Source organism: Panthera leo, chromosome B3 (genome assembly GCF_018350215.1).
Source record: "Panthera leo isolate Ple1 chromosome B3, P.leo_Ple1_pat1.1, whole genome shotgun sequence".
Taxonomy (NCBI): domain Eukaryota; kingdom Metazoa; phylum Chordata; class Mammalia; order Carnivora; family Felidae; genus Panthera; species Panthera leo.
In genome coordinates this window covers 45,792,396-45,807,592 of record NC_056684.1, presented here as the reverse complement: position 1 = coordinate 45,807,592, position 15,197 = coordinate 45,792,396, and the positions used below count along the sequence as shown (strand labels likewise).

Here is a 15,197-nt window from a genome sequence, read left to right as displayed (position 1 = left end):
TCTTTTTTTTTTTTTTTTTTTAACGTTTATTCATTTTTGAGACAGGGAGAGACAGAGCATGAACAAGGGAGGGTCAGAGAGAGGGAGACACAGAATATGAAGCAGGCTCCAGGCTCTGAGCTGTCAGCACAGAGCCCGACGCGGGGCTAGAACTCACGGACCACAAGATCATGACCTGAGCCGAAGTCAGCCGCCCAACCAACTGAGCCACCCAGGTGCCCCAAAATAAAATCTTTAAAAAAAGAATATGTTATAGATTATTACTAAAAGACCACCTGAGAATCTAGGTCTTACTTCGTTTGAATTCGTTTTTTCATTGTAAAATTTAAAATTTAGAGATTTGGACAAAACACCACAGTTGTTATATTCTGTATTCTTAGCTAGCTGTTCCCCAACCTGTTTCTTCTTCAGTAAAATCTAAAGAGACAAAGGAGTGAAAGTCTTAGGATCATTAACAAAACCTTTAGCATTTTTTAAAGTACTTTTTTCTTTTTCTTTTTAAAATTTTTTATGTTTATTTTTGAGTGAGAGAGAGAGACAGACAGAGAGAGAGAGAGAGAGACAGAGCGTGAAGGAGGAGGAGCAGAGAGATAGGGAGACACAGAATCCTAAGAAGGTACCAGGCTCCATGCTGTCCACGCAGAGCCCAATCCGGGGCTCTAACACATGAACTGTGAGATCATGACCTGAGCCGAAGTCAGACGCTTAACTGACTGAGCCACCCAGGAACCCCTTAAGTATTTTTTTATTTTCAGAGAGAGAGCGAATCTCAAACAGGCTCTGCGCCATCAGATCCTGAAGCTGGGCCTGATCCCACAAACTGTGAGATCATGACCTGATCTGAAATCAAGATTCGGATGCTTAACCAACTGAACCACCAAGGTGCTGCCCCTGCCACTTGTTTTTGAGGTGATGGTGGTGGAGGAAAGCAAAAAGAGAAGCAAGCTTTCAGGAAGATCATTTTGCGGTTTAAAGAAAAAAAAATCTGTTGATGGCTCAACAGTGTTAGTGAGAGGCAGGCGTTCCTTCACAATTATGTTTATTTGTCCTTGGTTTTAATGAATATCACGAATATTTTGTTGGCTAAGATTCAGGAAATGAATATTTCACTAAGTATGCTTGTGAATAAGTCAGTTAAAATATTTGCATGTTTGTTGTCCCACTTCTAAAATCAGTATAGAGGTTGTCATTTTCTTGTTTGCAACAAACACATGGTAGGCAGTTGTTATGGTAGGCAGTTGTTATTATTTGGAAATTTCAAGGCTAAACCCTGAAATCATATTTGTAGAAATCTAGGATTATAGTATGTATTTCCCAAATAAATACACTTGTTAGTGCCTTGGTTTCATATTTTGACAGAAATGCCACAATTAAGACTTCTGTTAATTCTTATTTTGACAATTTTATAGTAGGATTACTACATTAACCAAAGCAGAGAATAAGCTCTGTCTGTGGAATTTTCTGGTGAATATATTCTGATTGAACCTGTCTGGAGCAAAAGAATGTATAGGTCTTATTTTATGTAAGAAACATTGTTAGGTATAAATGAGACTTTCAAGTTCTGACATTTGGTCAGAATGTAAGCGTTCACAGTGAATGTAAACTACTGGTTTAAATATCAGACCTTCAATAGTGGTACCAAAATAGCCTGATAAAATATTCTAGTAACAGTTAAAATCATCTAAAATCATCTAACAGTTTAAAATCATCTAAATATTTTAGTAACAGTTAAAATCATCTAAAGATGATCTAAAATCATCATCTAGTAACAGTTAAAATCATCTAAAACATCTAAAATCATCTAAAATCATCTAAAAGCAAACTTTTCCTATAAAGGGCTAGATAGTACGTAAATATTTGAGGCTTTGTGGGCTCTATAATCCCTCTTGTAAAGTTTCAACTCTGTTATTGTTGTGCAGAAACAGCCAAAGACTATCCATAAACAATGAGAGTGACTGTTCCAATAAAACTTTATTTAGACAGTCAGGGGACCATAATTTGTCAATGAATTTCAGTTTAAAAATATACCGTATTTGGGAACTCTGCACTTTCTGGTCAATATTCTGTAAGACTAAAACTGCTAAAAAAAAAAAAAAAAAAAAAGTCATTATAGTTTTTTGAAAAACATGTCATAGAAAATAAAAATGATTTAGAATCAAGTAATGATTAAAACCTGCATGGCATCTCTTGGTTTTCAATCACTGATAAATCCCCTGGATGAAAAAAATCATAAGCGTCAATTGTCTTGTATGCTCTCATAGGGTATCAAACTGTTCTATTTTACAGGGATCTCTTTTAAAACTTACTCATTGATTAAAACAAACAAAAAATTGTGACATGCTATTACCACATTTGCTAACATAAATACCAAGAGCACCTTCTTTAATACTTGGGGGAATTGTTGAAGAAATTGATGATTTAAATGATTTCCTTGGTTGAACAGAAAATAATTCCCAAAAAATAATCCCTGAAGAATGTTTAATTACATTACTGTTCTCCTATCATTGATACTTGCTTTGAGTTTCCATCCTACTGTATTTATTTTTCTCCTATTCCATGAATGTACCACAAGAGTATGCTTTTGAATAAGTCCGTTAAAATATTTACGGTTGTAAATCCATTGGTTGTAATATCTCTGTAACCCATCTGACAATTCTGTTAAAACCTTGAGACTAATGTGTTGCAGCTGAATTTAGAAACTTAAATATAATTGTAATGTATATATCTACTTTTAACCTTTTTGTTGTGAACTATAACTCATGTAGAATACATAAAACAGAGATGTACAGTTTAACAAGTTATTATAAAGCAAATGTCACTGGAACTACCATGCAAGTCAAGAAATACAGCATTGCCAGCATCCCAGAAGGCTCTTATATGTCATCTCCAACTATAACTCCTTCCGTTACCTTAGGGCTAACCATAATTCTGATTTTTATAGTATCCATTTCCTTACTTTTCTTTATAATTTTATCACCAAGTGTGCAGTTGTAAACAATATAGTTTAATTTTGCCTGCTTTTAAACTTTGTAAGTGGAATCATACAGTACAAATTATTCAGTATGTGACTAATACCTTAATACTGTATTTATTATAGTCATTCAGCAATAAAAATGGCCAAGGTAAACTGAAGTAATGGCATATTGAGCTGTGTTCAAGCCTGTCTTCAGTAAAACTGCTCCATGGGTGACCTGTCACATGTTTGGTGCCTCTTCCTGCCCTTTAACTGCATTTTGTAGGAACCTAGTGACAATCATAGTGGGTGGTGAAAGGCATAGCACTTGGCTTTGAAAACAGATTTCTCAATGGCTCTATGAGATCTTATATCACCCTGGAAATTTTATGGTGATAGGATTGACTGTGTTATATTTTATAAAGATTAGTTATAAAGATTTTGGTAACATGAGTTATTAATGTATACATATAGTAGAAACATATGTACACATACATGCATATGTTTCCTACTGAAGAAACACTTTAATCACCTAAAACACTTGATTTTATAGAAAAAATACTTTGTTTTTCAGGTGAAACTTCCACCGATGATGGAAATCATAACTGCTGAACAGCTGATGGAATATTTAGGTTAGTGTTGAAAAGTGGATGATTTTATATCTCTGTCAAAATAAACGTTTCTAAAACTAATATATTACCAAATTACATCTTTCTGAAGTGCTGTTATATAATCTACTTTAAAATTATAATTTTGAAGCTCTTAATTAAAAATTTCTACCCGTATGTTATTGTTTTTGGATGTTAAACCTTTCTGAAGGCTTTTCTAACCAGCATTAAAATTCTGTAATATAAATGAGACTGAGTAACTTCCAGAAAAGAACAAGATACATAATAATTCCTAATAAATTTTAGAATGGGAAATGGTACAGAAATTCTGACATTGCATGTAGAAAGTGTTAAAAAATATATTGAGTAGACTTAAAGATCCAGGAGATAATTTAGAGTAGTGCTATCCAAAGTGTGATTCATGGACCTTTGCCAGTCTATGAAATATTAGTTACCAAGCCACAGTGAGATAGGGGCTTGTGCCAAAATGTAAAACATGTACATAAATACACTGTTTAGTTGATCTGAAATGTTTCAGAGCAAATTTTCTTGATGAAGGAAGCAGTGTATTAAGTTGCATACTTAGGCAAGTTTCTTATTTCAAAACAGACTAGTGATACACAGTTTGCAGACCAGCTGCTTTCAGTAGAACTTGTTTACAGAGTGGGTAGCTGTATATCACACTGAAGTCTTTTACAATTTAATGAATAAGAATTTATATGTTTATACTGTTAACAAATATGAAATCTTAATCCATATTCTTAGTTCTTTTAGTAATTAAATGTGTAAGGAAAATTTTGTAAAAAAATTTGTCAGCTGATTATTTTGACAACTAGCTAACTGGTTTTTTGTGAAATACAGGCTTAGTGAAGTAATGGAGATTGCAGCTTTTGGAAGACCCTTTTCTTTATGTAATTAATATAATTTAATCCTGTTCACTGGTTAGGGAAACCTTATAGTTAAGGTTAGATTACTTTTAAATACCCAGATATCTGGAAATAGAATTTCTATTTATACCTCTTTTAGTGTAGCTTAGTGATTCTTAAACTTTGTGATTTCTTTTAAGTTTTTATTTTATTTATTTTGAGAGAGAGAGTGAGAGAGAGAGAATCCTAAGCAGGTTCTGCACTGTCTGTGCAGAGCCTGACGCGAGGCTCGAACTCACAAACCATGAGATCATGACTCATGAGTTGGATGCTTAACTGACTGAGGCACCCAGGTACCCCTAAACTTTGTAATTTCTAAATTATATTTCATGGAGAAGGCTGAAATATGCTTGGTGCTTTGATGAATAGCCAGTATGACTTCCAAGGAGGGTGGAAAGGGGATGACATTCCAAAAGTAATTGGGGTCAGGTCATATACGGCTCTATAGGCTAATACAGCAACTTTTGATGTTTGCTGTGAGTGAGCTTGGAAACCATTAGAGGATTTTCAGCAGAGGACTGATGTGATCTGACTTTGAGTTCAATAAGAATTCTCCGGCTGTTATGTGAAAATAGAATTTAAGAGGGAAAGGACAGAAGGAGGGATATCAGGAAGCTATTATAACGAAAGATGCTATTAGAACTGGCAAAAGATGGTGGTGGCTTTAAACAAGGTGGTAGAAGTGGAAATTTGTAAAATGTGGTCAGATTCTGTGGTCAGTTGAATGTAGAGTGAGAGTGGTTCACCCCATAGTTTTTGGCTTGAAAAACTGGAAGGATTGAGTTAACATCAGCTAAAACAGGTAAAATATGGAAGGAACATGTTTAGGGAGGAATAACAGGATTTTGGTTTTAGGGTGTTTATTGACATCCAAGTGGAGATTTCAGTAAGGCAGTTGCATACATAAATCTAGAGTTCAGAGGAGAGGTCTAGATCTGTGCTATACAATAGAAATATCTGTGATGATAGAAATGTTCCGTATCTCTGCTGTCTAGTTTTGGTAGCTACTAGCCACATGTGGCCCTTGAGCTTTTAACTGCAGCATATGTGCCTGAGGACCTAAGTATTAAATTTAATTTTAATTAAAATTATGTAGCCATATGTTGCTACTGGCTAATGTATTAGGCAGTACAGATCTAGCCTGTAAATGTACATTTGGCAACAGACAACATACATAAATGGTAGGCTGCATGAAATCACAAGAATGAATGTAGAAAGAGAAGGAGAAAGGTTAATGGACTGAGTGTGGAACATGCCAATGATGAGAGGTTGTGTAATAAGGAATAACAGGCATGTTCAAGCCAGGTAGAAGAAAAACAGGAGACTGATTTCCTAGAATCCAAATGAAGTTTCAGTGAAGAGTAAGATTAGCTGAACCAAATGCTGGTAATAGGTCAAGCTGGATGAAGACTAAAATTTGACTATTGATTGAGCCATGGTGGTCGTTGGTAACCTTGACATGTGCATGGGAGGAAACCAGACAGGGTGGGTATAAGAGAAAATTGGAAACCTTGATACATAGCCAATAGCAATGTAACATAACATAGCTACTTGGGAAAACAGTTTGTCAAATGTGTGTAGAGAGAGATTATAATGACAGGTCATAGAATCTAAGTTGCGTAAAAGAGGAAATGAAGGTATAAATACATTTGTCACTTCCTTAAAAAGTTAAACATAGAATTACCACATGACCCTATAATTTCACCCAGAAGAAGTAAAAACATATGTCCATACAAAAACCTGTACAGAAATGTTCACAACAGCATTTTTCAAATAACCAAAAAAATGGATACAACTCAAATGTCCATCAGCTGATGAGTAGATAAACAAAACGTAGGGGGCGCCTGGGAGGCTCAGTTGGTTGAGCATCTGACTTTTGACTTCAGCTGAGGTCGTGATCCTAGCATCATGGGATGGAGCCCTGTGTCAGGCTCCATGCTGAGTGTGGAGCCTGCTTGGTGTTCTCCCTCTCCTGCATGCACATGCACTCTCTCCCTCTGTCTCTCTCAAAAATAAATAAATAAACATTAAAAAAAAATCTCTTTCCCTCTGCCCTGTTCATGCTCTCTCTTGTAAAAAAAAATAAATAAAACACAAAACTTAAAGACATTATGCTAAAGTCAAAGAAGCCAAGTCATGAAAGACCACATACATGATTCTACTTATACGAAATGTCCACGATAAACAAATTTATAGAGACAGTAGATTAGTGGTTGCTTGGGATTGGTGGAGGAGTAAAAGGGCATATAGGGATTGACTGTTAATGGGTACAGAATTTCTTTAGGTGGGTACAAAAACGTTCTAAAATTAGATTATGATGATTTCCTTCAACATACTTGCAACCTATTGAGTTGTATACTTTAAATGGGTTTATTGTATGGTCTGTAAATTATATCTCAAAGCTGTTTAAAAAAACAACTGGAGAAAAGGAAAAGAACTTAAAGTTTTTTTAATGTTTTTATTCATTTTTGAGAGACAGAGATACAGAGCGCTCGTGGAGGAGGGACAGAGAGAGAGGGAGACACAGAATCTGAAAACAGGCTCCAAGCTCTGAGCTGTCAGCACAAAGCCCATCACAGGGCTTGAACCCACAAACCGTGAGATCATGACTCGAACCGAAGTCAGACACTTAACTGACTGAGCCACCCAGGTGCCCCAAGAGTACTTTTGACAAATAGAAGAATTAGACTTAGATAGTACAGATAGTTCATCTCTAGCAATAAGAGGTGAGACAGAATGTATTAAAAATAGATGCAGGTAGGTGGGTAGATGTGGTTGTGGTAGCTTTTAGAAGGTCTCTTGAGTGCTTTTATTTTCTCAGTGAAATAGGGAACCAGGTCATGCACTGTGAGTGAGGATGAAGAAGGAGTTGTTAAAGATGAGAGGGAAGGTATAAAATAGTTGTCTGTAGAAGAGTAGCAGAGTGAACGGGAGATGTGATATGATTCCTGAAGTTAGTGAAACCAGACCGCTTGGTGGTGTGATTTCTCCAGTCACATTTAGCTGCATTACTATAGACTTACATAGTGTGGGAGCAGGATTTAACCAGAGCTGGAGTTTTGCCAAGTGAATTTGTTGAAGAAAGAGTCTAGGGAATTGAAGATGTGCGTAGAGAGAGAGTATAATGATGGACCATAGAATTGAAGTTGCATAAAAAGGAAATAAAGATATAAATATGTTGAAGGCAAAAGTTGTGGAATTAGTGGATTTTAGGTCCTAATGGAGCCTGAGAATTTTTGGAACCTGATAATGACAAAGCTGTATGACCATGGGGAATGAGTTTCTGAGGTAAGGTAGAATATAAGATTTTTGTTGAAGAAGAGGTCAAGGAACAGAAAGGCTAAGTTCTTGGATGGATCAGCTCTATGAATATTGAAATTACCAAAAATTATGGCAGGATTTGTGTTGGAGAGAGATAATGAGCTAGGAATGAGAGGGATTAATCTGAAGTTGGTAGAGGACTGCAACCAGGTGGATGGATGATGGGTAGTATTTGATGACATGAGTTTTAAAATTGAGAAGTTTTAGGGAGGAGTGGGAGAGAGAATGACAAGGAGCAAACAGATATTTGTTCCACCTTCAGGCTCACTGGTAAAGAAGTATGAGAGAGAAGAACTGCCACTTTTAAGTTTATTTATTTTGAGAGAGAAACAGAGAATGCATGTGAATGGGGGAGGGGCAGAGAAAGGGGGAGAGAGAATCCCAGGCAGGCTTCTGTGCTTTCAGTGCAGAGCCTGATGCAGGGTCTCCGTACAGCAAACTGTGAGATCATGACCGAGCCAAAATCGAGAGTCAGATGCTTAACCAACTGAGCCATCCAGATGCCCTGAGAACTATCACTTGAGAAGGCTGCAGTGTTATCAAGCCAGAGCCAGATGTCATTTAGGCGAGAAGGTGAAGGAAACATTAAGAGAAGAAAATACCTAGAAGATTTTGCTAAGGAGAGTCCATGAGTTCCAGAGGACATTGAAATTCAAGATAAGAATTTAGGAATCGTCAGAATAAAAATGGTATTTAAAATCTGTGGAAATTGATGAGATCATTACTAGAGACAGCATAAAGAGAGAAGAGGGTCAGGATTGTTCCCTGAAGTTCCCCAGCGTACAGACATGAGATAGAGCAGTGTTTCTCAGTCTTTTAATTATTGCCCCCTAAGGAGCCTTGTAGACTTTTTTGCCCTAGTCATCTACTCTAGGAAATTTATTTATTTATTTATTTATTTTTTTGAGAGAGAGAAGAGAGCACATGCACACACCAGCAAAGGAGGGGCAGAGGGAAAGGGAGAGAATCTTAAGCAGGCTCCATGTCCAGCACAGAGCCTGATGCCGAGCTCAGTCTCGTGAACCATGAGATTGTGATCTGAGCCAAAAAATCAAGAGTCTGACCCATAACCTACTGAGCCACCCAGGCGCCCCTCCAGGGGGTTTTAATACCACAGGCACACTGTATATTTCTTCATGTACTGTGCCCTTTGAAGGCCACAAACTATTACAATAGCTAAGATATTTTTGGCCTCTCCCCCGGGGAATCAGTTTTTGTCCCCCTCCCGCTAGCCCCCCCCCCACCCCCCTGGACAACATTGCCCCTGCTGAAATGCATGGGGTAGAGGATAGAGAATTAAAGGAAGAAGTAACCAGGAAGGTAAGAGAAGAGCCAGGAGAGTGAAGTCATGAGGAGTATTAGAAGGAAGGAGGAGTACAGAATACTAGGTTTTAAGTATAGTTAGACCCTAAACCCTTGTAAAGAAGTAAAAAGAATATTACAAGGCTAGGGGTAGGTGGAAATATTTTAAGTTCAAGCTAGACGTGAAAAGATGTAAGACATATTTGGAGGAGTGGCAAATGAGTACAATTTGACTGTAGTTAAGTCTGCATTTTGTATAGTTACAGGAAAGGAGATTGGATTAGATGGGTTACAGACTCTTGGGAGCCAGGTAGAGGAGTTAGGGTTTACTATAATAGGGCATTTAATCTATTTTAGTTTCTTAAGTGGGATAAATAACATGTTAAGTGTAGTTTTTAAGATGGTCTGTTTGAGACCAATTAGGAAGTAGGAGCAGTAGCTCAGATATGGTCAAATATCAATAGATATTTGAATGTTTAAAATATATAATTTAAATAATGAGAACATATATTTGTGAACCTAATTTCCTACCCATCTCTTCCATATCTAATCACTATCTTCTCTGCTTCCTTTGTTCTCAGATCATGACCAGAATCACCTAAACCTGCACTGTCCAGTATAGTAACCACTAGCCACATGTGGCTATTGAGCACTTAAAATTTTGCCAATGTGAATTGAAATGTTCTATAAGTATAAAATATACATTGGATTTCAGACTTAATAAAAAAAAAAGTATCATTAATTCTTATACTGTTGAAATGATATTTTTAATATGCTGGGCTAAATAAATTATTAAAATTAATTTCATCTATTTTTACTTTTTTTTTAATGTAGTTACTAGAAAACTTAAAGTTATATGTGGGCTTATATTTGTGGCTTGCATTATATTTCTCTTGGTCAGTGTTAACCTAAACTATACTGCTACTCTACAGTTTCTAGCTTCATTCTGGCTCTGCTTTCTGTACTGTCACAGGTTGATGCCATTTACCTACCTTCTCCCTGCTGGTTATTACCACCACTCTATTTGCCTTTGTCTGCATACCTTCTGACACTAAATGAGCTCTTTTGCTGTTAGTTTCCATAAATGAAGAATACAATTGTAGCGCCAAGACCCATGAGCAGAGCCAAAAGATATTAAGTGTGGAGGTACTAATAGTACAAAAGGATAAGATTGGAATGGAACTAAAAGCATCAGAAATTGTAGTGCTTTTTCATTTTACAGATGAAGAAACCAAAGCTCAGAGAGGTTAAATGATGTGCTGTCTCCATCTGGGCACCCTCTTAGGTGATTTAAAGAATGCTGAAACGCTCATATACTCAAAAGTATGTCCCTCCTCCCCCTTCACCCCTCAAAAGTGTTTTTGATACAGTATTTGAAATTCCCACTAGTCTTTTTCTTTCTTTTATTTTTCTTGTCCAGCAAATACTGACTGAGCACATACTGTGGGCAAGTTATTTGGAGGTATCAACAGTGCAGTGAATGTGGTGGCATAAGCGTATTCTACTATGAAAATGTTAACATGGTATTTTTCTTCGAAAATAATTAGGATGTCTTTGTATATTAAATTGTTAGCTAGCAAAGCCATGAGGAAGCAGGATGTAGGGTAGAGAATTTCAATAGGGAAAAAAGAAAAGCGAAGAAATATCTACATCTGTGGTACCTAAAGTGGTTTGGAAGTCCTAGGGGCAGCATGAAAGTAATATGATCCTAATGAGAGGTGGGGGAGAAGTAAGCAAGAGTGATGTAAGAAAAGAGGTACTGAAGACGCTGCCTTGCCAAGAGTAAACTTCATTCAGGGCCAACCCTGCCAGAACAAATTGTTTAATTTTCTAAGCTATTTGGATTTTCTCCTCTTGAGATTACTTCAGTTCTCTGGAGGAACTGGAGAAACTTTTGAGTTAGTAAGCAAACACTAGTAGAAAGATTGTAAGATAAACCATTAATTGCTTTCGTAGCACCCAGCTTAGAGACTACAAGGGAATGAGAATTTTGATTGGCAAAGGTTAGAGGAGTACATTTTAATTTGAAAATTTCTGTTACTAGAGTATTAGAGCAGGGCCAAACATGGACACAGCCTGTTGGAGGGCTTCTGCGTTGAGAAGGGAACATGACAAGCCAGGATACCTAGGAAGTGCTAGGAAGTTTAATAAAATAAGGTAGGGAAGAAGTGTAGGTAGAAGGCAGAACATGGGTAGAAAGATAATGTAAAGAAGCAGAAGACAAGCAGGAATATATACTATGACTTTATCCAGAATAGCTCACATGATGATGAGACTATGATGATGAGTAAGGAAGACAGTTGTTGGGATGGTGCTATTGTCTGACTTTTTTTTTTTTTTTTTTAACATTTACTCCTTTTTTGAGAGACAGAGAGAGACAGTGTGAGTGGGGGAAGGACAGAGAAAGAGGGAGACACAGAATCCAAAGCAGGCTCCAAGCTCCGAGGTGTCAGCATAGAGCCCCACGCAGGGCTCAAACTCACAAACAGTGAGATCATGACCCAAGCTGAAGTCTGATGCTCAACTGACTGAGCCACCCAGGCACCCCTGTCTGACTTTCTAAAAGATATTTTATTGGGTGCCTGCGTGGCTCAGTTGGTTAAGCGTCTGACTTCGGCTCAGGTCATGATCTCATAGTTCATGAGTTTGAGCCCCGCATCAGGCTCGCTGCTGTCAGCACAGAGCATAGTTCGAATCCTCTGTCCCCTCTCTAACTATTCCTCCCCACTCACTCGGGTTTGCATGTACTATCTCTCAAAAAAAAAAAATAAATAAAATAAAGATAATTTATTTTATCTTTACATATAAATACTACATAGGGAGGTCATTGTTGAAGTATTTTAATTTTGCCCAGAGTTGACCTCTCTTCTCTGTTCCCAATGCTCATTTGAGATAAGCTAACTATTGCCAAAATCTCTCTTCCAGTTTTTGGCCTAATGTAGCTGTCAGGTTTTTATTTCTTTTTTTTTTTTAATTTTTTTTTTTTTAACGTTTATTTATTTTTGAGACAGAGAGAGACAGAGCATGAACAGGGGAGGGTCAGAGAGAGAGGGAGACACAGAATCTGAAACAGGCTCCAGGCTCTGAGCAGTCAGCACAGAGCCCTACATGGGGCTCGAACTCACATACCGCTAGATCGTGACCTGAGCCGAAGTCAGACGCTTAACCGACTGAGCCACCCAGGCGCCCCAGGTTTTTATTTCTTGATTTCTATTTGTCTGGAATGTCCCATTAGTAACAAAGTCTTAAAGTTCTTTTTTTTGGGGCGGGGGGTGGGAAACAGACCCAAAGTCTTGGGTTCTTTTTTTGAAATTCTTCTCTCTGTATACTGGTACTTCATAATGTGATTTATTGCAAACTCTATTGTTTTCCTCTCCCCTCCAAATTAGCCTACATACCAATGTTATCTTCGTAAAGCACCAATTTCATATTTCACTTCTTAAAATATAAAGAAAGATAGATCCCTTATGATTTTTCACAAGCAGCCAAACTTACTATTTACGATGGTTGTTTTTTTAAGTTTATTTATTTAGACACCACGAGCGGGGGAGGGGCAGGGACAGAAAGGGACAGAGGATCTGAAGCCAGGTTCTGTGCTGTCAGCACAGAGCTCACTCTGGGGCTCAAACTCAGATACTGTGAGATCATGACCTGAGACAAAGTCAGATGCTTAACTGTCTGAGCCATCCAGGCACCCCTATTTATGATTTTCTATAATCTGGTCCAGCCATATTTCCCACTACTTTATAACATAAATCATATGCATTTATTCATATGTATTTATACATAAATTCATATGTATTTACTTTAAAAAAAATTTTTTTTGAGAGAGGGACAGACAGCAGGAGGACAGGGGAGGGGCAGAGACAAGGAGGCACAGAATCTGAAGCAGGCTCCAGGCTCTGAGCTGTCAGCACAGAACCTGACTCAGGGTTGAACCCATGAACCATGAGATCATGTCCTGAGCTGAAGTCGGACACTCAACTGACTAAGCCACCCAGGTGGCCCATGTATAAACCTGTTATAAACAGGTTATAACCTGTCCGTATGGCATGATGTTTCTTTTCTTTTTCTTAAAGTTTATTTCTTTTGAGAGAGCATGGGTGAGAGCTGGGGCAGGGCAGAGAGAGAAGGAGAGAGGGAATCCCAAGCAGGCTCCACACTGTCACTGCAGAGCCTGATGTAGGGCTCGATCTCACAAACTGCAAGATCATGACCTGAACCGAAATCAAGAGTCAGACACTTAACCGACTGAGCCACCCAGGTGCCCCTCTTTTCTCTTTTCTTTTTTCTTTTTTTTTTTTTTTTTTGAGATTTTGTTTTTCAGTAATATCTACACCCAGCGTGGTGCTTGAACTCACAACCCCAAGATCAAGAGTTGCACACTCTACTGACTAAGCCAGCCAGGCACCCTATGGCCTGATGTTTTTTATATGTGCTTTTCTGTCGTTCTCCCTCAAAAAAATGCTTTTTCCTTAACTGCCTTGCCAAGTTCTGCCCCTTTTTCTAAATCCAGTTTAGATAAGACCCCCTTCAAAGGCTATTTCTAGATGCTATAAGCTTTATCAGTATCTCTTTTCAAAATCAGTTGGTACCTAAGGCATTTATTACATGTTATATTATATTATACTTTACGTCATCTCATTCTGTTTCTTGTATGTTCTTTGCCCAACCGCATTATGAGTTTTTTAAGAGAAACATTTATTTCCTAATATTTGTTTTAGCCTATTACTAAATACTCAAAATAGACTCAATACTTTTTGATTAAAATAGTATTGCTGACCAATTTTAGATATAAAGGTTAGATAAGGTAGACAAAACAGCACTCTTTTTTTTTTTCTTTAAAGATTTTATTTTTAAATAATCTCTACATCCAGTTTGGGGCTCAAACCCACAACAGCAGATCAAGAGTTGCATGCTCCACTGACTGAGCCAGCCGGGTGCCCCAAAACACCACTCTTTTTTTTTTTTTTTTTTTTTTTTTAGGTTTATTTAGTTATTTGAGAGAGACAGACAGCATGAGCGGGCAAGGGGCAGAGAAAGGATGAGAGAATCCCAAGCAGGCTCCATGCTGCCAGTGCAAAGCCTGATGTGGGGCTCAAACTCACAAAACCATGAGATCATGATCTAAGCCAAACCAAGAGTCAGACACTTAACCGACTGAGCCACCCAGGCACCCCAAAAGAGCATTCTTAAGAGATTATTTATTTAGATAAATAAATCTCCCTTAGAAACTCCAACCCAGCCTTTTAAAAATATCTGATTCTTTTATTACAAATTTACCTGAAAATATATCTATTGCTGCATAACACATCATCCCTAAATTTACTGGTTTAATAATGAATATAAATTAACAGTGTCTTTTGGTCAGGAATCTGGGCATGCGTAGCTGAGTACTGACTCAAGGTTGCTCATGAGGTTACAGTCAAGGTGTCAGCTGCGGCTGTAGTCTCATTCTTAGGCCTAACTCAGGAGGATCTGTTTTCAAGATTACTCACATTGTTGATGGTAGGATTGAGTTGGTCACAGGTGGTTGGACTGAGGTCCTCAGTTCCTCACTAACTGTAGCCAGAGGCCTCCTTTTGTTCTATGCCATGTGGGCCTCTCCATAAGGCAATTCAGAACACAGCATCTGGCTTTCATCAGAGTGAGCAAGTGGGAGAGCATCATGACAAAACCACAATATTGAGTATTCTAATTTCAGAAGATCCATACTCAAGGTAAGGGGATTATACAAAGGTGTGAATACCACGAGACAGGAATTATTGAGGTCCATCTAAGAAGCTGCCTACCTTACCTAGGCTATTCTTCTCTTCTGCAGAAACCTTTCCTGGCCTCAGGAAAAGAGGAGTTGTGTCTCTGAGTCTTTCACAATAATTATTCTACTCTTAGCACCTACTTTTTTTTTAATCTATTATAGCATATTCAGGATCATTTAATATTGAATTCTAGAATGTTCTGCATCCTGACTCCACTAAAGTTTTATTTATTTATTTATTTATTTATTTATTGTTTTTAATGTTTTGTTTATTTTTATTTTTATTTATTTGTTTTTATTTGTTTTTTGTTTTTATTTATTTTTGAGAG

General features: G+C 37.5%; 1 protein-coding gene across 6 annotated transcripts in view; it reads left to right on the top strand.

The window, feature by feature from the left end:
- Positions 1-15,197, top strand: part of MINDY2 (MINDY lysine 48 deubiquitinase 2) — an 81,806-nt gene that overhangs the window by 12,971 nt on the left and 53,638 nt on the right. For all 6 annotated transcript variants that reach the window (XR_006203561.1, XR_006203560.1, XM_042941896.1 and 3 more), the window contains one exon: positions 3,528-3,585. Coding sequence is in view for 4 of the 6 variants with exons in the window: in XM_042941896.1 (XP_042797830.1) it covers positions 3,528-3,585 (58 nt within the window). In the remaining 2 variants the exon portion in view is untranslated. The remainder of the gene's footprint in view (positions 1-3,527; positions 3,586-15,197) is intronic.